Source organism: Copadichromis virginalis, linkage group LG1, assembly GCF_057382275.1.
Source record: "Copadichromis virginalis isolate Kocher_CV1m ecotype Utaka linkage group LG1, C_Virginalis_male_GT1.1, whole genome shotgun sequence".
Lineage (NCBI taxonomy): Eukaryota > Metazoa > Chordata > Actinopteri > Cichliformes > Cichlidae > Copadichromis > Copadichromis virginalis.
In genome coordinates this window covers 16631585-16657357 of record NC_140618.1, presented here as the reverse complement: position 1 = coordinate 16657357, position 25773 = coordinate 16631585, and the positions used below count along the sequence as shown (strand labels likewise).

The window sequence follows — 25773 nt, the reverse complement described above, 5'->3', positions numbered from 1 at the left end:
ACAAAAATGACTTCTAGTATTAAATCATGTATGTGCATGCACAAGATAAAATATATTTCTAATTTTGAAGAACAGATGAAGTTATGACTGCTTTAGCATGCAGACTTTATCTGTCGTGATATCTTTTTTACATTTTATGTTTCCTTTATTCACTGTGAGGTGTACCACCACTGACATGCACTTTTCAGAAATCTAATTAAAAGTAAAGTCGTGCCTCTGTATTTTAATAAGTCAAGGGAAAGGTCTTGATCTACAACACCACAGCATGAGGCATTTTTTACTGTGTAGCAGTAAAAACTCCCAGTTTTCAGCAATAGGGATGAAGATTTTACAATATTTTGAGAAGTTGCATTACAGACTGTAACAAAGTTTCATATCTAGTGGAAAAGACATGTAGCTCTATTTAGTGAGTGAACTCCTCATATACATTTGAAAAATAAGAAATTGAATATTCAGGTAAGGAACCTAGGAATTTGGAAGTGCAACACTAGATTGTCAGTGTCAGTTAATGAGTAAGAGCACACTAGGATCATTAATAGAAATCACTGTGTCCCGGACCTCTTCTTTGTGTAGCCAGTTATTCTTGTAGCCACGGCCATCTGTAGCATTGTCCTGAAGTGCAAAATTACATCACAGCTACAACACCAGCATGACCTAAAAGCATAAAAGGCAGCACAAGCTGTGCAATTAGTTTATTATCATTAAAATGCAGTACAAATTGTACCCACTTAATTGCAATCTACTATATACAGTGAAGGAAAGAATTATTTAAAACCCTGCTGCTCACTTACAAAGAAACAGACAGCCTTTAATTTTATGGTAGTTTCATTTCAATGAAGAAAAAAAGAACAATAACTAAAAATCCAGAAAAATACAAAACACTAATATTTATAAACGCATACATTGATTTGAATGTAACTAAAATAAGTTATATTTGATCCCTTACAAAGCAGCAACATTCAGACTCATAGAGATGCAGGAGCCAGAATGTGGTACGCACACCAAAGAGAGACCAAAGTGCTGTCAAATGACATCAGGTAAAAGACTGTAGAAATGCATGAGGCTGGAATGGACTGAAAGACCATCAAGAAGACCATCAGATCATCAAGAAGCTTAGTGAGAAGGTTATAATTGTTGGTGAGATTTTTAATTATGAAATAAAGTAAATAAAATAAATATATAAGTTACCATGGATTGTACTTGGTCTGGAGCTCCATGAGATGAGGATGAACAGTTGCAAGGTGGTAGGTCAGCTCAAAACAACATGGGAGGAGCTTGTTAATATTGTAGCGGGTCAGGGCTGTTTGGGTTTTCTTTTTGACAGCTGTGTTCAAGGTGACACGCTCTCTCTCTGCGACTATGTTTTTCTGTGTGGGGTGGGAGAGCGCCGTTGTGTTCTTTGTTGTTGTTGAATGCTCATGCTATGCCAGAGCGGTTTTTGCCAGGAGCCTGCTAATAAATGGCTGTGCTCCCTCGCTAGCTCGGGGAAGCAAGACCAAGCGACACTTCTGTCTCCTCTTTGTCTGAGCTCGCCACAATATTTTGAAGGTAGCTGGGAACACAGTCACCAAGAACACTATTGGTAACGTGCTACACCGTAATAGACTGAAATCTTGCAGTGCCCATGTACAAGTCTGTCTTAAATACAAACATCTAAATGGCCTGCATTTGTATAGCGCTTTTCTAGTCCATACACTGTAAAAAAAGTCAGTAAAATATACAGCAAAACACCGTCAAATTCCAACGGTAATGGAGCGTAAAACCAAAAACTTCCTTTTACTGTATTAAATAGATTGAATAACCGTTAATTGTGAGACTGGATAAAACTTTGTTTTTTACTGTAATAAAATGTTGAAATTATAAATATTTTCTGTGAAAACAAATAAATATGCATACATTTTACAATTACATATTGTAATGTTGAAAATGTCTGAAAAACTTTGATTTTACGGTATTATTTGAGTAAAACTACATCTTTTGGGGTTGTGCACATTGGAATTCACAGTATAAAGCTGTAGATTTTTAAGCAAACAAAAACATTCATTTTTACAGAAACAAGATGTTAAAAAATAGGGTCCACCGTAATAATACAACCAGTACATACCATTAAAAAAAAGCAAATATCAGCAGTGAAAGACAATAAAACTGATAGTATTTTTTTATTTTAAAATTCAGATACTGATATACAGATTAAAAGTTAGGCCTGCAGTATATCATTGTTAACCTTCTGATAAAAAAATCAACAGCAAAAGAAGATGTTAAAAATAAAGTTTATGGTTGTGAATAAAATTGATTTCAATAATCTTTTTTAATTATTATTTTAAAACAACTTTATGTTGTTGTGTTTCACGCCATATTATCAGACCACCTTAAGTGGGTCGGCCTTAAATTTTGAATTTGTGTGATCGCTGTTGATTGGTAGCTAAACTGCTGGTAAACTGTGTACAGACGTTTTACTTTCGAATTGCAGAGAAAAAAAATCTGGTAGCAACATTGTGCAGTATGAGCGAACCATTTCACCAAAAAAAGGGGAAGCAAGGTAAGACGTGGCTGCAGCGGTCTGCAGACGTGACTTCTGATCGAACCTCCTAAAGAAACAAAGAGCGACGTTACATTGCGGGATGACGTCACCTGAAAATGACCAATAGCGCGGCGCGCTGCTGAGCTGTGTGCCAACCGCTCTTTTTTTCATGCAGGAGACTCAAGTTGGCTTCGCTAACGGACACAGTTTTGAACTCGTATATTAGCGCCATTTATTGCTGCTTGGACCACAGCATCTTCGGAATTTGTAGACATCCTGGCAGCTTACAATTAGTTCGAGGTGAGGTGAGTACATGCAACTTCAAGTTATCTCTGTTATAAAAATCCACCAGCCCAGCGTTTATAGATAATTTTAGCAGTTCGTTTTTTATGAGTGAGGTTGTGAATTTAGTTAGCATTTGTGAGTTGAGTTAGCATTACTGTTGCGAGGGAAGCATTGCTCTGGATTAGTTTCTGTATATGGCGTGCTTAATTCGCTAGGGAGGAATTACCAAAGTACATGGAGTTATGTTAACGTGTAATTTCTGTGGTAAGGTAGTTCAGTCATCAAGGGGCTACGTGCTTCATTGTAAACTGCATCGGAATGAGCCACGTAGTTTCTTTCGGTGTATTGAAGCAGGCTGCAAGCAGACATACACCAGGTATGGCGCGTTTAAGGCTCATTTTTACCGAAGACACTGCCCCCACCCATGTCACTGGTGTGGTGGTGGTTTCTTCGTTTACATGTGCAATGGCGATGTGTGAACGTCAGTGTCAGAACTCTAAAGAGTTAATAGCTCATCTGAAGAGCCATATTGTGGAAGGACACGTGGTCACTTGTCCAGTAAGAGGATGCACAAATACCTTTAGAGTTAAATCATCTTTTACTGCTCACATGTCACGTAAACACAGAGTTTTCAGACAGCAGCATTGGTGATTTATATAGAGAGTCTGCATGTCAATCATCATCTGTTCCAACCACATCAGATGACTTTGTACCCTTGATTTCCGAGCCTGCTGCACAGTCTATTACACATGAAGATAACATGGAAATGCCCCCTGAATTCTGTGATCTTTTTCTGAGAAACGTTTCACTATTCTACTTAAAATTGCAGGGTCAGTTTCTACTGCCTGCTTCAACCATACAGAACATTGTAGAGGAAATGCAGAACATGCATGAGTTGGGACAGACATACAGTTTGGGTAAACTTGCATCACTGTTAAAAGATGACACATCATTATCAGAGGAGGACATCAACAAAGTCTGTGAGTCTGTCAAAAGCTATGATCTTTTTTCTGCATGTCATACCGGGCCATTGAGGACAGTGCACTCCAGAGCTCAGATCTTTAAAAAAGCCTTCAACTATGCGGAACCAAAGAAAATATTTTTAGGGAGAGATGAAAACAGAAAAGATAGGTTTGCCTATTATGTGCCTTTAAGAGAGACTTTGAGATGTCTGCTAGAGTCTGATCTGTGGCAGAAATCAGAAGAGCCCTCTACTGAGCCTCCTGCTGATGTTCTGTGTGACATAAGTGATAGTAAGCTGTTTTAAATAAAATGATTTTTTTGGTCAAAACCCATTGACTTAATTGATTTCTATCCATTAACATCTTACATGAAGTATGGGTACCAAATGGTTCCATTGAAACACAGTGTGCTGTCACAATAATGGTGCTGTTAGTTTGGTACTTACGAAACACTGTATAAAAGTGTAGTATCAAGCAAGATCAGCTTCATATTTTAAGACCAAAGGTACCACTTGGTGTAAATTGACCTTTATTCACATTCTTTTATCAGACATCTTGGAAATGGGGGGCAGCATAAGGAGTTCCATTACTAAGGTGCTGCCGGACCTGTCTGCCTCAATCCTTGAAATTGTACTGGAGGCACTACAATCATTAGGAGTGGAGACATCTGAGAAACAAACCAGTAAGTATTATGATTTCATTGCACAATAGCCATGAAGGACTTTCTGTTTTTTCTATTATGCTTTGGCCAAGGTCCAAAAAGTACAATTAATCTATTGTTTGTGATATTGTTTTACAGCACCAAATATGGAAATTTCAAGCCAGGCCAGCATATCGTCTCCATCTGTTTTAAGGTTTAAGGGTGGTGGCACAGCTAAGACCCAAGAGTCTCTTTCCAGGTTAGTAAAGTAAACAGATTCAAGAAGATATTTTACACATTTCTTTGTCGTCTGTCTCTAAATCTTATTTTGTCTTTATTATGATTAAAAAGGTTTGTTTTGTTCCTGCCCTTTTCAGACACTGAATTTGAGCAGAAACCATAAGGATACTCAAAGGACCTGTGACTCTCAGGAAATGGTGAGATTTCAGGTCATAATCTTTTTTTTTCCATTAAATTAATTTTCCTTTTTCCCTTTACAATATTGCTGTTTTGTTTTTGTAAACAGCATCAAATGAGAGAGACAGATGAAACAGTTTCAAGACAATGGCAGGAAAAAAATGCTGAAGATTGAAACAAACCTTGGCTGGAAATATTTGGTATGTGTTTTACCGTAAATCAAATTGTTGAAAAACATTCAGCTACACTGTAACACAGGGAAACTTGATTTGCACTTATTTTGTTACTTTAATTTCTTGTCTCATTATTTTTGTCAGTTATTATTGTTTATGGTGTATGCCCTTCTTGTTTTCCTTCTGAATGCAGAAGGTATCTAGCCAGTCCACAATGAAAGCTTCGTTGCACCCAATGAGTCTTCTGGCAGAAATGATGGCGGCTGGAAGTGATCAAGCACTGATCAAACTTTGTCCATTTTTTTTGCTGCAGAGGGGATCCTGCCAGTCCAAAGTGAACTCCTGATGGACATTGAAGTACTCCTGCAGAGCTTGTATCTTCAACACCATGCGCATTAGAAACTCCACCGAGTCCTTTCCTTCACCAAGGCAGGACCCAGTGACTCATTACTGTTGATAGGTCAGGGGCAGGTAATATTTTGTTTCATGTTTATTCATTCCTCCATGGATTACCAGCCATATATATGGACACATGCTGTATTCTCAAGATCTATGCTGTTTTGTAGGAATAGAGAAAATAATATGTTTAGTCTGTTTTCAAATGGTATGTCAAATTTTCTCATTGTTTATCAGTAATATTCTCTACCTTGGTTGTATATGAGCATCTTTAGATTTTTCTATATTTAGCGGTTGCAAATGTAAAATGTACGGTAAACCATTTATGTTCCTCATATTGTACTGTATTTTTAGCGGTAAAATACCGGCAGCTGTGGTTGCCAGGAATTTACCGTAAAATGTATCTGGTCAAAATAAAATGCTGTAATTTGTTATACAATTTCACTGTGTTTTTTACTGTCAAAGGTTTTAATAAGGTTTAACATATTTCTGTTATTTTTACAGTTATTTACAATAATAGGGTCTATCCTATTACTGTTAAATTAACAACAAATTACTGTAAATGTTATTATATTATTACTTTTTTTTTTTTACTGCAAATATCCGTAAAAAGCTATGGAAAGTTACATTTTTTACATTAAATTGCTGTATAATTGACAAATATATTTGGTTTTTTCTATCATGATTTTGGTAAAATAATACGTTGTCTACCTTAAAAATTAGGGTTACAAAACCAGTATACCGTATTGTCTTTTACAGATTCCACATTTTTTACACGGTATATTCCTGGCAACCACAGCTGCCGGTATTTTACCGTAAATTTGACAGATTTTTTTTTACAGTGTAGGACCCCAAAGCGCTTTACACTACATTCAGTCATCCACCCATTCACACACACATTCACACACTGGCGATAGCAAGCTACATTGTAGCCACAGCTGCCCTGGGGCGCACTGACAGAGGCGAGGCTGCCGGACACAGGCGCCACCGGGCCCTCTGACCACCACCAGTAGGCAAACACGGGGTTAGTATCTTGCCCAAGGATATTTGGCATGCAGTATCTTGCCCAAGGATATTTGGCATGCAGCCAGGATGCTTATCAGCCCTCTATCTGCCTGCATGCTCTCCACCTGAGGATCCCTCAAAAATCCTGAGCCAACCCAGCGCTCCTCCCCGACTAAACTCCCACGGCACAAAAACTAAGATCTCTCAGCTCCATTTTTACTCATGCCTAACTCACTCTTCTGGAATGGACAATAATTTCTCCTCTCTTCTCTCTCTCACAGCCCCTGAGAACTCCCCAAAGCCTCTTGCTCACCTTCAGTTCCCTTTATCAATGTCTTATGCTCTTTTTGCCACTGTCATGTCAGTCTGCTCTTTAGGTCCTGAACGAACCACACAATTAAATCCTTACTTCAGTGTCATACAAATCGATTTATAATTTTTATGTAATGTGTTTTTGTTTTCTTTAGAGTTTTAGTCGATATTCTGTCTCTCTCCATTAAAAAGGTCATTTCTTCGTCAGTGAGAAATGAATCATTTCCTACACTGTATTTCAAAAGTTTCAGCGTTAAACTGAATACTTTACTTAATATGGTTCAGAATGCAAACTACGTTAATTTTCCACTAGTTTTATTACTGTTGTGAGTGCACCTCCATTTTTTTCTTTCCCCTTGTTTTTTTTCCTGTGGTGACCTAATTTCTCTACACACTTTATTAAAGTTTCATCTTATCTTGTCCAGCCCATCCCTACTGTGAAGGGTACAACACAATAAAAATGTTTAATTTTAATTTTTCCAGCTAGTGTGACCGCCAGACTCATGTATGACATATACACTCTGCTGAAAGCCAACGGCGAAAACCATTCACAGATGTTTTTCATTTTCTGATCTGATCAGGCCCAAAGCAAAACACGTGCACACAGACACACACAGACACACACAGTCATCATCCATCACTTTATGCTATGTTAAATCTTTAAAGTTAAATACTTTATGGGGGATCCTTTTTTTTAAATCCCCAAATGTTGGACCTCACAATGCCACTTTGTAAACATATTATTGTCTCTATAACACGAGCAATAGAAGTACACGTAGACACAAGGCCATTCATGCAAAGAAATAAAAATGACTGAAAAATATACTTTTATTTATTTATAGAAACAACTGAAGCTGCAAAGCATTTTAATCCCATCTGTGGGGTTGTGTGTGTATGTCGTAGACTGGGCTCCATCAGTTTGATCTAAGTTGAAACAGAGGGAGGCGCTGAAGCATGACAGTGTTTGTGTAGGATGTGTATGTTACAGGATTCAGGGAGATACCTTTACGTGGTTCATACAAGCAATAGCACCTCTCTGTCTAACAAAACCATCCTCCAGATCCCAAAATAATGGACTTTCTACTTAGATATAAATTGTGAATGTGTGTGTATATATAGTGTAGTTTAATTACATGTAGTGTAATTAAACAGATGACCGGATGACCAATACTGCTGTGTATCCTTTGTTAGTCTGCTGTTAAAATAGCTTTACCCAATTCAGATGTTGGTCTGATGCTGACACGAGCTGACAGTTCTGCTTATTTCAGCGGTCATACCAGACGACCACCAAAGACAATATCAAGCCTGTTTGATATCAATTGGGATGTCCTGCTTGAGGTCAGAAGCATTGGAGGGCAATGAAATGGAGGCATGCTGACTGTAGCTGACGCTGAAATGTTTGTGTGGGTTGCCATGACAACACCAAAGTGAATCTGAGATCGTTATTGTTTTCTATTTGTTTTCTTTATTTGCTTCTCATGCTTGTGTACATTTGCAGTAGGAAAGGTAATCTATGAATCCAGTGATATATCCTGCTTATAAGAAATGTTTCTGTTAAAATATTATTGTGAAGTAGTCACTTCCTGTGAGTTGCGGGAACCGGAAGTTGTGCGCGGGAGAGACAAGACAGAACGGTAACACGGCGGACTTTTCGGAATATACAACTTTTCTACTGCTGGTTTTACAAGGCGTACACGGTAAAAAATCATTATGCTGTTATTTGTTTAACACTTGTGCACCTTGTGAAAGGAAATAAGTGGCTGAGATGAATATCATATGTGCTATCGATATTATTTTACTTGTTTCTAGTTTTCACGGTGCTCCATGATTGTGAGAGGAATAAAAGAATTGTGGACATCAGTACGAAGCGTGGATTCTTTCGACCAGAGTAGAAACAGTGAAAACGTGTCCCAATCCATCTGGAGGCTTCGGTGTGCAAAGCTCTTCTCATCCTGCAGCAAGCTACAGGTCTCGGTTTGCAAACGCGCTTCCCCTCCTGCAGCAAGCTACAGGCTTCGGTGTGCAAAGCTCTTCTCATCCTGCAGCAAGCTACAGGTCTCGGTTGCTTCTCATCCTGCAGCGAGCTACAGGCTTCAGTGGACACGTTGCTTTGCATTTTGTGACAACCAATCGGGAGCTGCAGATTCAGCGGACACTCCAAGAAGCGGTTTCAGGCTAAAGCGTGAGTCCTCAGGCTATATTGCGCAGTTATTATGCCTCATGAGTTGATGGATAGAACATGAGCTACAAATTTGCTGTAATGGACAAGGAATTAATAGTGTTCAAATTTCGGATTGTGTAAAAAAAAACAACAACAAACAAACAAACAAACAAAAAAAGAAAAAAAAAAAAAGAAAAAAAAAAAAGGACAATCTGTTGAAGTTCTGGAAATTATTGTTGTTTTCTTACCTGTTGCTTGCAAGCTTCATGAAGGCTGAAACTGAAAATTTATTTGCTGTCATACGTAAGAATCTAAGCTAAGGTTCCTTTGTGTTAATTTTAATAATTCTCCGCCTATTACATCCATTCTTGTAATTACCTTAGTTATCTTGTCCTCTTCATAAGATACCCCCTTTAAAGTCTGAAAATGTCTAAAGATGGTCATAGTCACCCTGATGTTATGTCAGAAGTACAAGATGCAGGGGATTTGGAAGAGGAAAAAAGTGTAGTGTCTGAGAAATCTGAGACAAAAGCAAGAAAATCCTCTCGTGAAAGGCGATTAACGCCAAAAATGCAGGAACTGAAAGATCAAGAGTTAACTCAAAAGGAGAAGAGGTTCAAAGCAACATACGAGAAATGGAAAAGCAACGTAAGAGACATTCGCACAAAGTTAAAGCAAGTATGCTCTGAGAGTGACATGTATGATATGATGGATGAGGCTGAGAAGCTTGAGTCTGAATTAAAGGAACAGTATGACAGAATTCGACTCCAAACCTCACCATGTCAAGAATTTCGAAGAAAGATCGATGCATGCTCAGCCGTGACGGCCGACTTGCTGCAGCTGATGAGAGTACGTCTGACTGAAGATGAAGGTGAGTTTGACACGGTGGCGGAAAGATCAAGGTTACGCATGCTACTTGATAATGAATATGCTAGGTCCATATATGGATCCACAGCCTCCAGAGTTACTGCACCCAGCTGTCACAATTCTAACCATCTCTCAGAGTCACCTAGCATTCCAGCTATGAGAGCGGAAGTGGCTGCTCAGCTGGCTGCAAAGAAAGCCGAAATTGATATGGAAGCTGCCATCGAAGCTCAACGTCAGCAGTTGAGAAAACTTGAAAATCAGAGGGACATTGATGTAATTCAGGCAAAGCTAAATGTCTACACTGAAGAAGAGGGAAGGGATGGGACACGCAGTCCTCCATTCAGCAAAGTGAGTGATGCACACCCCTTCGCTCACCACATCCCAGATCAAGAACGGCAGGTTGTGCAAAACGAGACATCATTGGTCCAATCGCTACAAGAGTCATTAGCTCTTACTCGCTTGCCAACTCCAGAACCTTCTGTATTCTCGGGCGATCCTCTGAAGTTTACAGAATGGAGCATAAGCTTCAAAGCCCTCATAGAGAGACGATGCTCTGACCCTGCAGACAGGCTATTCTACCTGCAAAAGTACATAGCAGGTGAGGCAAAATCCTCTCTTGAAGGCAGCTTCTACAGAAAAGATGAAGAAGCCTATCAACAAGCATGGGATAGGTTAAATGCTAGATATGGCCATTCCTTTGTAGTGCAGCGGGCTTTCAGAGATAAGCTAAATGGGTGGCCGAAGATTGGTGGAAAGGAATATCTCAAGTTAAGAGATTTCAGTGATTTCCTCCAAACATGTAGTAATGCCATGCCTCACGTAAAGGGCTTACAGGTTCTTAACGACTGTGAGGAGAATCAGAAAATACTAGTCAAGCTTCCTGATTGGGTGACATCTAGATGGAACCGTTATGTCACAGAGCAGCTAGATCGGGGCAACGACTATCCAAGCTTTCATGAGTTTGCTTCCTTTATCTCTAAGGAGTCACGCATCGCATGCAATCCAGTGTCATCCTTACATGCCTTAAGGCACTCTGCAGAGGCACCAGCAAGAGAGATGAAGCGTTCAAAAGCAAACACGTTTGCCACAAATGTGAAACCCCCGATTCCATCAAGCTCCACCGCCAAATCTGACCCTGGTGAAATCAAGTTGGGAGATGCAGGGAAACCAAAGAAATGGACCACACCAACACAAAATTCCAATAATGGCCAGTGTATTTGCTGTAGTGAGAACCATTCCATACATAAATGCAAGAGGCTTATGGACATGTCTGTAGAGGATAAGAAAAAATGCATACTTGAAAATAAGTTGTGTTTTGCATGTCTAAGAAAGGGTCACAATTCTAAAGACTGTAGGAACAGGGCCATGTGTGGCATATGCAGAAAGAGTCACCTAACGCCATTGCATGAAGATCGTTCTACAGCAGCATCAACACAAGGCGCAGTTGAAGAAAGTACGTTGTCATTATCATGTTGTGTGAGTGGAGGTGAAGGTGGGAGTACATCAATGATAGTCCCAGTGTGGATCTCAACACTTAGTGCTCCGGACACTGAAACCCTAGTGTATGCACTATTGGACACTCAAAGCAGTCACACATTTGTTGATCAGGAGGTGTGCGAAAAGCTACAAGCAACAATGGAACCAGTGAAACTTAAACTTTCCACCATGATGGGGAGAGACTCAGTCGTGAAGAGTCAAAGAGTATGCAAGCTCAAAGTTAGAGGATTTTCCTCTAATGTTTCCATCAGTTTGCCTCCAGCCTACACAAGGGACTTCATTCCCCTTGACCGCACACATATTCCCACTTGCCAGACAGCCAACAAATGGAAACACCTTGTAAGCATGGCCCAGGAGATACCCCCGTTGATGGACTGTGGTGTTGGATTGTTGATTGGATACGACTGCTCCAGAGCGTTAATTCCAAGAAGGGTCGTCACTGGGGGTGACTATGAGCCTTATGCTATTGAGACGGATCTTGGTTGGAGCATTGTGGGAAGCGCACCACAGCGTGTGCAGGCTAAAGATGTGACTGGTTTTTGTCATCGAGTGTCTGTCAGAGAGGTGCCACCCATAACACCATTTGCTGTCATCAAGGCCCTGGAGTCTGATTTTGCAGACACAAAACCTGGTGATGTAAAATCTACTGTTCATATTGTTGAATTCATTTGTTGAGAAAAGAATATTGTTTATGTCAATGCAAGAATGTTTAAAACAACAACATGGTGCTTGGGAATTACCATTGATATAATGAGAAATGCAAGTGCATTTACGTTCTCAATTGTAATAATCAAAGGTAATTGGTGGGAGTGTAGCTGACGCTGAAATGTTTGTGTGGGTTGCCATGACAACACCAAAGTGAATCTGAGATCGTTATTGTTTTCTATTTGTTTTCTTTATTTGCTTCTCATGCTTGTGTACATTTGCAGTAGGAAAGGTAATCTATGAATCCAGTGATATATCCTGCTTATAAGAAATGTTTTGCAGACACAAAACCTGGTGACAGAAGCATATCTCAAGAAGATATTTGCTTCCTGCAGATCTTGAAAGACAGAATCCAACAAAATAAGGATGGTCACCTGGAGATGCCTCTCCCTTTCAAAGCACGTCCGCATCTCCCAGACAACAAAGGGCTGGCGTTAGTACGGCTGAAGCATCTAAAGAGGAAGCTGGACAGAGATCCCAAATTCAAAATAGACTACGTGAGATTTATGGAAGGTGTCTTCAAGGATGGAGATGCAGAGAAAGTGGAAAACCAAGCAGAGCTGGGGAAAGTCTGGTATATCCCACACCAAGGAGTTTACCACCCCAGAAAACCAGGAAAAATCAGGGTGGTTTTCGACTGCTCTGCAAGGTATGAAGGCACCTCCTTAAACGACCATCTGCTAACAGGACCTGACCTCACAAATAGCCTAACAGCCGTGCTGTGCCGCTTCGGTAAACATCCCATCGCAGTCATGTGTGATGTGGAGAAAATGTTCCACAGGTTTCATGTGAGCGAGGATGATAGAGACTACCTGCGGTTTCTCTGGTGGGAAAATGGAGACACAAACTCTGAACCCAGAGAGTACCGCATGAAGGTTCACCTGTTTGGAGCATCATCATCCCCTGGCTGCGCCAATTATGGCATGAAGCACCTTGCCAGCCAATGTGAGAAAGAGTACCCCTCCGCAGCTAACTTCATCCAGAAACATTTCTATGTCGACGATGGTCTCATAAGTGTAGAGTCGGTGGGTAAGGCAATTGAACTGGTCAAAGAAGCCCAAGCCGTGTGTGCCAAAGGAAAGCTGCACCTTCACAAATTTCTCTCCAACAGCCGAGAGGTCCTTGACTCTGTCGATGTTGCAGAGCGTGCTACGGAGGTAAAGAATGTTGATCTTAATCACGAGGATTTACCAGTTCAAAGAGTGCTAGGTATAAGGTGGAATGTTGAAAATGATAGCTTCTCCTTCAAGGTGTCACTTGAGGAGAAACCAGCAACGCGCCGAGGGATTCTCTCAATTGTGGCCTCCTTGTATGACCCTTTGGGGTTTCTAGCCCCAGTCATTCTTGAAGGGAAAAGAGTGCTGCAGGAGATGTGTCAGAGAGGCACAGGGTGGGATGAGCCACTACCCAAAGGCTTGAAGTTAAGGTGGGAGACTTGGATGAAGGATCTGGAGAACCTGGAAAGAATTGAAATTCAAAGATGCTTCATACCTGACAGCCTTGGCGAGATTCAAAGAGTCGAGCTTCATCATTTCTCTGATGCAAGCAGTCAAGGGTATGGCCAGTGCTCTTACATCAGAGTGGTAAGCAGAGAAAGGGTATGCTGCTCCTTGGTCATGGGCAAGGCGAGGGTTGCACCAACCAAAATAGTTACCATACCGAGACTTGAGTTAACTGCAGCAGTAACCTCGGCATCTGTGAGCAGCATGTTAAGAGAGGAGCTAGAACTCAAGGTTGATGACGAATATTTTTGGACAGACTCAAAGGTCGTGCTTGGTTACATCAATAATGAAGCAAGAAGGTTCCATGTGTTCGTGGCAAACGGCGTGCAGAGAATTCGAGAAACCACCGATGCACGGAAATGGTACTATGTTGACACAGGAGAAAACCCTGCTGATCATGCCTCGAGAGGCCTCAAAGTAGCTGACCTCATCAAGTCAAATTGGTTCTCTGGTCCCAGCTTTCTATGGGAAAGAGAGATAGCCACAAAACAGGCTACTTCAGATTTGCTGGTGGGAGACCCAGAGGTGAGGACTACTCAGGTGTTGAAGGTTGATGTAGCAAGGCAGTTTGACATCCAGAAGCATCTGCTGCGGTTCTCAAGATGGACTACAGCTGTCAACGTCATTGCTCGTATCCAGCGGCTGGCAAAGAGGATCAGGACCGCTGAGCCTTTAAGTGTGGAAGAGAGAAAGCAAGCTGCACAGACTCTCATCAAGCTTGCACAACAAGATGCCTTTCAAGAGGAGTTAAACACACTCAGCCAGAAACTAGGAAGGCTGCCTTGCAACCACCAACTCTTTCAGCTTGACCCATTTCTCCAAGATGGCATAATGAGAGTAGGAGGAAGACTGAGGAAGGCATCTGTGCCTCTTGAGTTAAGACACCCAGTGATCCTTCCTAAAGATGGTGCTGTTACAAACCTCATCATTGCACACCATCATACCAAGATACAACACCAAGGCAGAGGACAAACCCTCAATGCCCTGAGAGCCAATGGTTACTGGATCACTGGTGGAAGTAAGGCTGTAGCCCAATACATCAGGCAGTGCGTACAGTGCAGGAGAGCCCGCGCGCCACCAGAGGAGCAACGGATGGCAGATCTACCTAGTGACCGTGTTGATCCCACACCACCATTCACTTATTGTGGTATGGACTGCTTTGGTCCTTTTCACACCAAACAAGGTCGCAAAGATCAAAAACGGTACGGCCTCCTCTTCACATGTTTTTGCTCAAGGGCAGTGCATATAGAGATGTTGGAGGATTTGACGACTGACGCATTCATCAATGCCTTGCGCTGCTTCATTGCCCTTCGTGGAGCTGTTAGGCACATTAGGTCCGATCAGGGAACTAACTTTATGGGGGCAAGAAACGAGATGGCAAAGGCTCTGAAAGAACTTGATAAGGAAAGAGTGACTGCATACCTAGCAGAAAATCAGTGCGACTTCCAGATGAATACGCCCCACTCTAGTCATGCTGGAGGCGCATGGGAGCGTCAAATCCGGACAGTGAGAAGCGTACTGAGCACAGTCCTTGCCTGCAGTGTGGGAAGGTTGGATGATGCTTCATTGAGGACATTCCTTTATGAAGCTATGTGCATCGTGAATAACCGCCCACTCACTGTTGATAACATCAATGACCCCAAAAGCTTGGAGCCACTCACACCGAACCACTTGATCACCATGAAATCCTCAGTCCCACTTCCACCTCCAGGTAAATTCGTCAAGGAGGACCTGTATGCTAAGAAACGGTGGAGAAGGGTACAGTATTTGACTGAGCAATTTTGGCACAGATGGAGAAAGGAATACCTGGCCAATATTGCTCTGAGACAGCGATGGCATACACCAAGACGTAATGTGGAGGTGGGTGACATTGTGATTCTCAAAGAGGAAGATGTTCCTCGCAATGAATGGAAACTTGCTAGGGTTGTGGAAGCACATGAGGATGATGATGGACTTGTACGGAAGGTGACAATCCAGACTGGTGATCGGAAGTTAGGAAAGGGAGGCGAACGCCTCGTCCAACCCTCAATCATTCAGAGACCCATTCAGAAATTAGTGGTCCTGGTGAAAAACAGCTAAATGGGAAAAATGTCATTCATTGATTAGATTTCCCTTCTAAAATAGAAGTTGTCATTATGCTGTACTTCATGCACATGTTATGGAGATGTAAAATCTACTGTTCATATTGTTGAATTCATTTGTTGAGAAAAGAATATTGTTTATGTCAATGCAAGAATGTTTAAAACAACAACATGGTGCTTGGGAATTACCATTGATATAATGAGAAATGCAAGTGCATTTACGTTCTCAATTGTAATAATCAAAGGTAATTGGTGGGAGTGTAGCTGACGCTGAAATGTTTGTGTGGGTTGCCATGACAACACCAAAGTGAATCTGAGATCGTTATTGTTTTCTATTTGTTTTCTTTATTTGCTTCTCATGCTTGTGTACATTTGCAGTAGGAAAGGTAATCTATGAATCCAGTGATATATCCTGCTTATAAGAAATGTTTCTGTTAAAATATTATTGTGAAGTAGTCACTTCCTGTGAGTTGCGGGAACCGGAAGTTGTGCGCGGGAGAGACAAGACAGAACGGTAACACGGCGGACTTTTCGGAATATACAACTTTTCTACTGCTGGTTTTACAAGGCGTACACGGTAAAAAATCATTATGCTGTTATTTGTTTAACACTTGTGCACCTTGTGAAAGGAAATAAGTGGCTGAGATGAATATCATATGTGCTATCGATATTATTTTACTTGTTTCTAGTTTTCACGGTGCTCCATGATTGTGAGAGGAATAAAAGTATTGTGGACATCAGTACGAAGCATGGATTCTTTCGACCAGAGTAGAAACACTGACTCTCCCACAGCAGGTGTGCAATGAGGCACCATAATTACCCTGCCGACGTGCTGATCTCCAAAACTCATCACTTGATCCAGGTGTAAAGATAGGCTTTGCTTGCAAGCACACAATCCGAAAGTTTTGATTCTTAGCAGCCTCCTGCTGATACATTTTGACTGATTTTATCCCCTTCATCATGCTCCCTGTCACAGGCTGGGTCTCCGACCCAGCACTTTGAGCTTTCTTTGTATTGTTCTCATTTTTTGAGATGTTGTTAGTTTTGTGTTATTTCCTATTTGCCTTTAGTTTAGGCAGTTATTGTTCCTGGGTTTTCTGTTTGAGTTCTTGCATTATTCATCACGTATTTGGTATGTTAAGTTTGTATTGTCATGTCTAGTTTTAGAGTTTCCTGTTTTATTCTGACAGTGTCATGTGTTCTTTGGTCATTGTATTTAGTTTCACTCCTCCTGGTCCTGTCATTAGATTCATGTCAGTCAGCTGTTTCCTCATGTGTCGCCACTTCCCCTGATCACCTCATGTCTGTATTTAAGCCTTTTGTTTTCTTCATGCCATTGTCAGTTCGTCTGTTTATTCTCACCAGAATCATGGTCATAGTCATAGCCTGTTTATTTTCCACCTCGGTCATAGTTATAGTTTTTGGTCTTAGTACCTTTAGTGTTTTGTTTCTTAGTGTTTTGTCAGTTCAGTGTTTTGTTTCTTAGTGTTTTGCCTGTTTGCTTTGGTCTCTTGGTTTATTTCCTGCCGTCATCGCAATAAAGGTTCACTTTTCTGTTAATCATTACTATCCCTCGTCATCATCTGCTTTTGGGTCCTGCTTCCGCACACATCGGCGCACCCCGCCGTGACACTCCCCTGAGGGTTTTTCGATTTAGGATGAAAAATAGGGAAGTCAGTCTTCATATGTGGATACATGTCCCTGTCATCTACCGTGCACATTTGTAGCTGAAAAGGAATAGTGATTTAAATGTAGAGCAAAACCATGTTATGGATAAAACCTGTGTTTTAGAAAAAGTCTCATTCACAGTATGACTTGAATGTAATGCTTTAAAGACTGACATTTTTTTCTGTACACGTTTGACAGGAAATTCCAATTCAATTCAGTCATTGTAATTTAAAATTGCTTACGAACCTCCAAAATGGAGTAAAACTATCAACATAATGGGAATTAACAACCACTATTAGGATATATATCAGATGACGATATAAAAACGTCTATCGTTTCATTTTACGCTATCGTTTGTTTCGTGGTGTCGCAAAATAAACGGCAATAGTTTTTCATCGTTTTGATGGTCACTGTAGTGGCTATATTAATTTCTTAAAGTTCTCTCTTTCTCTTACTTTTTATATAACCACACTACAGACGGACAAGGGCCTGTTTTTATGCGTTGTGGTTAGCAACAAGGACGGTAACACCATCGCGTGTCCGCTTGTTTATGTTCCACATAAACCTTTCACAATAAAGCTCAAGATCCTGTTGAGACTTTTCAAAGTAAACTGAATCACGTGAAAGAGCAGATTATTTACGGATGAGAAGTAAAAAAGAGCCGCCAGGTGCTAAAAAAATAAACCTTAGACTCAAACGTTAGAACAGGCTTTTCCCCGCAGCACGCCGTGTAATAAATACTCACAAAGAAAACGGCGGCCTTTACAACTTATGTCTAAAAATGTATAGTTTCATGCATCTATTAAAACACTCGACTCCAGCTACATGACGCGCAGCTGGAAACACTTCCCGCAAGTCGAGCTGCCCGAGATTCACAGAATTTACAGAAAATGTTACATTTTTGTGATTTATATCGTTATCGGACGATAGAATTCTTATATCGGGATATGAGATTTTGGTCATATCGCACAGCCCTAACCTCTACGATGTTATTCTCAGGACGCCTTTTTAACTGTGTAGCAGAGTTTTCCCAGTTTTACGGGGGACTAACAGTGGAAACTGGTGGAAAATGACACTTATCACCACCAGCGTCATTCAGAGATAAAACCCATGCGCCAAAATGATAAAACAGCAACAAACAAGAGTAAATTTCAGAATAGCTTGGGAATATATGGTGATGAATGATGAACTAGAAACATTTCTTCTAGACACTAAAGGTCATAGCAGGTAATGCTATTGTTTGCCATGTGCTAACGGTCTAACAGTAGGCAGTACAAATTTTTCCACTAGAAAAGCTGTTAAACCCAATGGCTGCTACAGGAAGCGTGGGGGGGCAGTGTATTACTGCATTAGCATAGCACCAGTTGTGTTGCGCTAACTGTGTTGTATACCATAGATGAACGGGTGCAGGTTGCTGCTCTCCATATCTCTGCAAACACAGTGGGTGAAACAGAAAGAGATGAAAGGGATTTTATTTCTAATATCACGTATGAGGAGAAAGGCTGCACCAGCAGGAGTGCACAGAGTCACAGGTAACTGAGTTTACATACAGAAATGGATAATTAACCCTACTGTAACCAATTAGTGGACATAAGTAGATAGACAATTAAGGCTAGTTCATTAACAGTAACAGTGGGCATATAAGATATGCTCGCCCAACAGTAGCTTTATGTTAAGTTGCATCTATTAACTATTAAAACAATCAAGGCTCAGCTGCACTTGACTTACAACAGCAATACTGATACTCTGAGCTGGATCTCTCCTGTTTATACTAGTGGCTAATTAAGAATCATCAGTTAATGTAGCAAGCACATCTTTTTAAACTGTAAGAGAACACAAGCTCCACAGAAAGGTTCCAGCTGAGAACAGGAACACTTTTAGAGAAAGATGACAGTGTTAACCACTGCAACACCCAAATCTTATCCCAAATCTTATCCCAAATCCTGCTTTGTCTTGTTTCTTACTACAGGGGCAGTTATGCTAACACGTTCTCATAAGACAGTGCTAGCTACTGATGAAGCTTTAAATGAAATCTAGCAAATTCTGATTGCAGCTCATTTATCTGTGTAGAAATCATGAATAGTACCAAATTAGAATTTTTACCAGCAAAGCAGAATTTTTAACATCCCTCTGGAGTTTTTATTTCATTTAAGCATTTTGTTCACCCAAATAGTGGGTTGAAAAATTGAATAGATGGGATTTTTCATTTAGCCTTAATTTATTTGATCTTTTTCGTTTTGCACAAAAAACAGCACACCTGCACTGCAACACGCAGATTTGATCCTATTCTGGCTTAGTTTAAACCCTCAAACACAAACCTCAATACAAATTCAAAGGCCTGCTGTCTGTCCCTCTTTTTAGAGAGTAGATCCCAATCCTGCTGCCCTCTCTCACTTCTTTGCCCTCTGATTTTCCCTCTTTTCCTCTGTTTTATGACTTTATGCACTGCCTCTGTCTCTTGCTCTCTCTCTGTCTCACACACACATACACACACTGGTTTGCCCTGTCTTTCAGCTTAAGCAAAGACTGTCATGGAGTCATGCAAAGTTTCAACTAAAGAACGTCAACCAAGCACGTCAGATTAACACAAGGCTGGCTCCACAAGATAGAGCGCACGCACATACACATCAAACACGCGTGCACGTTCCCAAAGAAACACACACTTTGATTTGCTAAGACCCTGACTGACTGACACATCAGACATGAGTAGATGACAGAGTGGGAGAGAGACAGAGAGGGAGAAAGAGAGAGGAGTTGAGAGAGTTCAGAGTGAAAAGAGGTCTTCGTTGAAAGAGGTAATTTCAGAGACCACAATTACTCTAATTACATATCAAACCTTTAACAGAAACACGTAAATGGGAATACATGTATGTAAAAGGCCGTGAGTCATGAATGACTTTTGAGTGGCTGTTGACACTAGTGAAAAAAATAATGCTAATTTAGCAAATTTATACTGGTCCTCTGGCTTTCAGAGCTTCAGATGATGCAGAAACACAACACTGCAGCTCTGCAGGATTCAAGCAGAAGAGGAAAATCTTGTCATTTAAAAAAAAAGCTTTTAAATAGTTCAAAACATGTAAGTGCAAAGATCAATACTGGAAATGAAAAGCCAGACTAGGCACTGAGCAGACACTTAGTGTAAATCACGCTAAGTGTCAAAGTATGTGTCACTCAGAGCTGAAGGCATTAAATTGAACTTAAACATTCTAAACAGCTGAATGGACAATGACAGGAGTGGGTGGTACCAACAAACGAAAAAAAAAGTAAGTAATAAGCTATGATTTTTTTTTTGTTTGCTTTGAGCAGAAAAGAGACAGTTAATGTATAGATCAAAATGAAATAATAAATTACGTAATTTCCATCAGCAACCCCCTACTTTTTTATAGTTTCACTGATGTCACTCAGTGTATCCATTCGAACATTTGTCACTTCATGTGTCACGTACCTTAGAAAAATCCAGATAGAGTAAACCACATCCTCACATGCATTTACCGGCCACTTCTTTATTTACACTTTCATGGTGCTTGGTTGGTCCAATTAATTTTTCATGGCATAGATGCAAAAAAAGTGTATGGAAGCATTCCTGAGATAGCATTAATATAGATATGATGGAATTGCTCAGTTTCTCCATATCCATGATGTTCCACCACATCTCAAGGGTGCTCTATTGGGTGGACATCTGATGACTGTGGGTGCAGGGAACTCATTGGCATGTTCAAGATACCAGTTTGAAACCACATGATTTGAGGTTTGTGACTGCTACGTCCCCTGGCTAGTCTAGGGGGTTTGAAGGGACGGACATAAAGGTGGATGGTGAAGGAGGAGCCAAGATGGTAGTTTTAAAAAGGTTTATTTAATGCTAGTGATGAAATCTGGGTTCAGACTGAGGTATAACTTCAGGGAGAGCCAAGGCCAACATAACAAACAAAACATCCCTGATGTGAAAATAAAATAAACTGACCTAACTCCAAAGAAAACAAAATATACAATATAACCATAACCTACCTAACAACACATAAACAGGAGAAAACAGGGTGTCAAAACAAAAGGCAGCTCTCCCCTACAAGCAGTCTGAACATGAAAACAAAAATGCATATACAAGTCACAAAGGCATGCAAGCCTGTTCAGGTATGGCAACCAAAATGGCCAGAGGGCCCAGAAACACAGCTCCACAGGCCTTAAGTAGTGCTCCGCTGATTAACAATTAGCTGGACTCTGAGCAGCATCCAATCAGGACAGAGGAGGTGGAGCCTAGACAAAACAAAGAGCTAGTAGGGAGAAGAGACATCCTCCTGGGGGATGTAACAGTGACATGGGACATTGTCATGCTGGAGGCTGCCATCAGAACATGGGTGCATTGTTATCATAGAGAGATGGAAATGGTCAGCAAAAATACACAGGTAGTCTGTGCTGTTTAAGCAATGTTCAGCTGGTGCTAAGGGGTCTGAGAATTTATCCCCCATAACATGACACCACCACCATGATCTCTTGATACAAGACAGGATGGACTTGGGTTTTTACGTTGTTTATGCCAAATTCTGCGCCTACCATTTGACATATCAGATCAGTTTATTCCGATGCTCGGTTTGAAATGCCTGAATGCACTGCTGCAACGTTATTGGCTGATAAGATATTTGGATTATTGGCATGTGGAATAGGTGTACCTAATGAAACGGCTGGTGAGTTTACATTTATGATTATGGATTAATTCATTAATTTTGTCAGTGTCATCTCTGCTCTATTGTGTAATACATCTAAACTTATTTGGTAAGTTATAAAAGTACTATAAATACAAACTTACAACTCACAGTATTTTCCTCACTGCATCTTCTGGCATGAGCTTAACACTATGTACTTTCCCCAATACCTTAGAAACATTTCCTTGAGTGGTCTGTGTATGTGTATTAACAAATATATGTATAAATGCCCCAAAATGTAAAGTGTGATAATAAATAGATGAAAAACAGACATTTGAAATAAAGTGCAAAAATAGACTACAGCCTTACTTTGATTGATCTTTTTTATGCACAGTGCTTGACCTCTATCGCACTTCATTCTCTGACTCTTTGAATATTAAAAAGCTGACAGCAGTGTGTCCATTAATATTAACACTCTCCCTGAATATGTAATAAGTTTGGTCATCATGGATTCAGCACTTCCTCTTAAGGGATATTGTGACTTGGTGAACAGTGAAAAAAAAATGTACACACCAGGTTGTTATCATATTTTTTTAGCAAAGTTTTCTTCAAACAGGAGGCTGTGACTCAGGAGGTCAGGCAGTAGAGTGGGTTGTCTATCAACTGGAAGGTTGATGGCTTGAATCCCCCACTCGGCATGTTGATGTATCCTTTGGCAAGACATTGATCCCTGAGTTGCCCCTGATCCATCTGTCTGTGTGCAAATGTTAGCCAAAATGCCCAGGTATAGAAAAAAGTGCTTGCATGAATGTGTGTCTGACTGGTTGACCGAGGCTTGTAGTAAAAAGCAGTCTGAGTGCTCAGTTATTGTAGAAAAGCACTACATAAGTACCATTTACAGACTGTGTCATTAGTGATGATCTCATCATTAAGTGCAGGTCGAAATCTTTACTTTTGACTCTCTCTAACCCTCTTGGTCTCTTGGTCTCAGAAATCACCTGCCCTTTTTTTCACAGAGTTGTGTAGTTAAAATATTAGACTTGTGAGTATTGGTAAAATAGAGACAGTGTCATGGTGGAAGGCTTCATAGTTAAGCTTATCAAATTTCCAGAGTAAGTTCTGGACAAATTCTCAGGACTGCTCTGCCATGCTGAAACCTGAGTCATTAGTAATGCCAGCAGCCATTTACTGTATGTCATAGCAGGCTGACAGGTATTCATCTGTGTGGGAGACAGTGACATGTTGAATCTGTTCCTTTTCTCTACTGGGGACTTATCACATTGGATATTAAGTTTCAAGACTTTTTTTGCAATCTAATTTTCCAAGTCTATCCCTGCTCTAATATTGTCATTTCTCATAATCCACCATCCCCACCTGCTCTCTGTCTGCCTCTCCAAAGAAGTCTCACAAGCCACTTTTATATAGCCTGTTCAAGGTGGGAACATTGTGTGGTTGTTCCAACTCACCATTCCGTGGAACAAATGGGGGGATCTTGGTTATCGGACCTTTAAACCACCAACATAGGTATTAGCAAAGCTGAATTAGTGTTTGTGTAATGGGCAGAGATGGCACCCCAGAACCTACAATGCTGATATAGTCTAAAAAAAAAATCACACACCAGGGGAGTATTACAAACTAAAACCAAAGGTTTCATTAACCCTTGTATTATGTTGAAAAAAAATCACATTGATTATGTTGCGGGTCATTTTGACCCGTACTGTGTAAATCCACTCAGAATTGTCAAAAAACTGCAATAAAACAATAGCAACTTTATTTTCCATTAGAAAAACATTTAGAACACAGACATACAACACAGTTTGAATTACCATAACTCTTTTTAAGAACAATTTAGTAAAAGTTTTTCCTTCTTTACAAACACATTTCTTTTGAACTTGCCCGATTTTCCCAGTTTTTCAGTGTTCAACATTTTTAATTTTGTCCACATGATGGACAGAATGTGACTGTGTGCTTTCTGCAGATGTACTTTTTGCATTTCTCACAAACAGTGCTTGTTTTAATGTCTTCTCGTGAGGGACAGACCTGGCATCTTTTCCGTTTCTTTACACCTGTATCCACTGGATCCACTGCAGATTGGTTGGATGGTGCACACTTGACCTTTTCAATGACAGCTGCTGCTGCTGGGGATCGAGCTGGTCTGACTCGCATCTGGATCTTGGGAGTGACAAGACTTTTTCCCAGTTCTTCCAGGAAAAGGCGACGTCGGTACAATTTAACCGCATTCCAATGTTGGTTGATTTCAGTCCACAGGACATAGGCATTGTAAGCAGACACATCCAAAATGTTGTAGAAAATTACCAAGGGCCAACGAGCTGTCTTGCGCTGGCAGCTGTATGTCGCTGTGACTTTGTCAAGATTGTCTACTCCTCCTTTGGTGGAGTTGTAGTCTAGGATCATTTGTGGTTTTTTGTCTTCTCTTGTGCTCAGAGATGCATCTGTGTGCATTGTGCTCATGACAAGAACATTCTTGTTTTTCTTTGGGCAATATGAAACAACTGTTGCTTTCTCAGTGAAAACAAATATTGAGGAATGCAGAGATCTTCCCTGCATCTTCAAAATTTCACTGGGAAGTTCTGGCTTATTTCTTCTGATTGTTCCCAACATAGTCAGCTTTCTCTTCTGAAGTTCCTCTCCAAGCCAGTAAAGAAATTGTCACAGGTGATGTTATGCCCTTCACTCATCTGCAGCACCACACGCATCCCCTGATTCTTCTCAGATTAGGGATGGGTATTGATAAGATTTTAACGATTCCGATTCCATTTTCGATTCTGTTTAACGATTCGATTCTTTATCGATTCTCTTATCGATTCTTTTTTTTTTTTTTAAAAAAGGAGAACACTAAGGTCGATTAGCTCAGAGCTTTGTTTTATATCTTCTCTTTGAACAAGATAGAAATTTAGGAGTAACATGGCCTTACAAACCCAACAGTGAGATCTTGAGAGATCCAGCCTACGGCTCTTCAATGGGGTGTCACAGGGTCCCCAGGAAAAAAAAATTGTAAATGTAAAATAATAAAATAAATATTCTTGTGAGACATATCACATATTGACGGGGTCGGGTTATGTTAAAAAGTATAAATTGTTATACTTTGTTCATTGGTTCAAAGGTACCCCACACTTCTTTTTTTGTTTGCTTGTTTGTTCTGGTGTATTTTTCATTTGAACTGTTACTCTGCCAGAGTACTCATATTTACAAGATGGCATTGAACGCCCCATTGGTGTATCAGGAAAACTATTTTGTACGTATGTTCCTTGAAGGGGATTGAAGTCGTTCTTTTTTCCACCGCAGCGAAGGGCTAGGAGTAGGAGAGGAGCTGCTGTATGTTTTTGTTATCGAATCGATCTGATTGTGAAATAAAGCATATGCAGTGAGAAAGCAACTCCAGGAGTCATCCCTGCCTTAAAGCTGCAACATTCTTCTGTAGCAATAACAAAGTATAACATAAATTGTTCTGTGGCAATTACACAAGAATATCCAGTAATGTCCCTGCCTACAATTAAACACATTCACTTACCAAAAATCGGGGGCATCTGCTGTGGCAAATGGGTGCAAGCCTTTGACCACAAACTTAGACACTGCTCGGTGACATTCGTCTATCCTGGCCTGAAAGGAGACGCTACCGGTAGACTGCAGCGAGAACTGCCAGCGAGCGCCAGCCAGACTCTGTCTGTCTCTCTCATCATGTACAGTAATGGCAGGTCTTGTAATAAGGCAGATTGCGCTAACATAATATGCACTGTTAGTTGATTATTTACCTGCCGCATTAACGGGAGAGGACGTGCAAACGTTACCGCTGCTGCTGGGTTGAGAGTCACGAGTCCGGAGCGGAATTAAAAACGCGTGTCATCGCGTGTTTTGTGAGCAAATGCTTTTGCATATTCGTAGTGTTTCCTCCCTTAAATGAAATATCTACTTTGCAAGTTGCC

At 40.6% G+C, this 25773-nt stretch overlaps 1 protein-coding gene and 1 long non-coding RNA gene across 4 annotated transcripts; both read left to right on the top strand.

Annotated features, from left to right (window-relative positions):
- The first annotated feature begins 2471 nt into the window (after positions 1-2471).
- LOC146718546 (uncharacterized) lies at positions 2472-5284 on the top strand. 3 transcript variants are annotated; one of them, XR_014919336.1, is made up of 7 exons: positions 2478-2539; positions 2697-2826; positions 4319-4450; positions 4568-4667; positions 4786-4845; positions 4935-5025; positions 5192-5284. It is a non-coding gene; the product is annotated as an uncharacterized LOC146718546 (long non-coding RNA). The 3 variants fall into 3 exon arrangements; XR_014919337.1 differs by having other exon boundaries at positions 2472-2821; XR_014919334.1 differs by having other exon boundaries at positions 2472-2826; positions 5192-5283.
- Positions 5285-8085: 2801 nt separating this feature from the next.
- Positions 8086-12172, top strand: LOC146718545 (uncharacterized). The gene is made up of 2 exons (XM_085452781.1): positions 8086-8408; positions 8521-12172. The coding sequence occupies exon 2, from the start codon at positions 9299-9301 to the stop codon at positions 11909-11911; it is 2613 nt and encodes an 870-aa protein (XP_085308907.1). The 5' UTR covers positions 8086-8408; positions 8521-9298; the 3' UTR covers positions 11912-12172.
- Positions 12173-25773: the final 13601 nt, after the last annotated feature.

Coding starts and splice junctions, on each gene's coding strand:
- LOC146718545 (XM_085452781.1), top strand. CDS start 9,299: ATGTCTAAAGATGGTCATAGTCACCCTGATGTTATGTCAGAAGTACAA.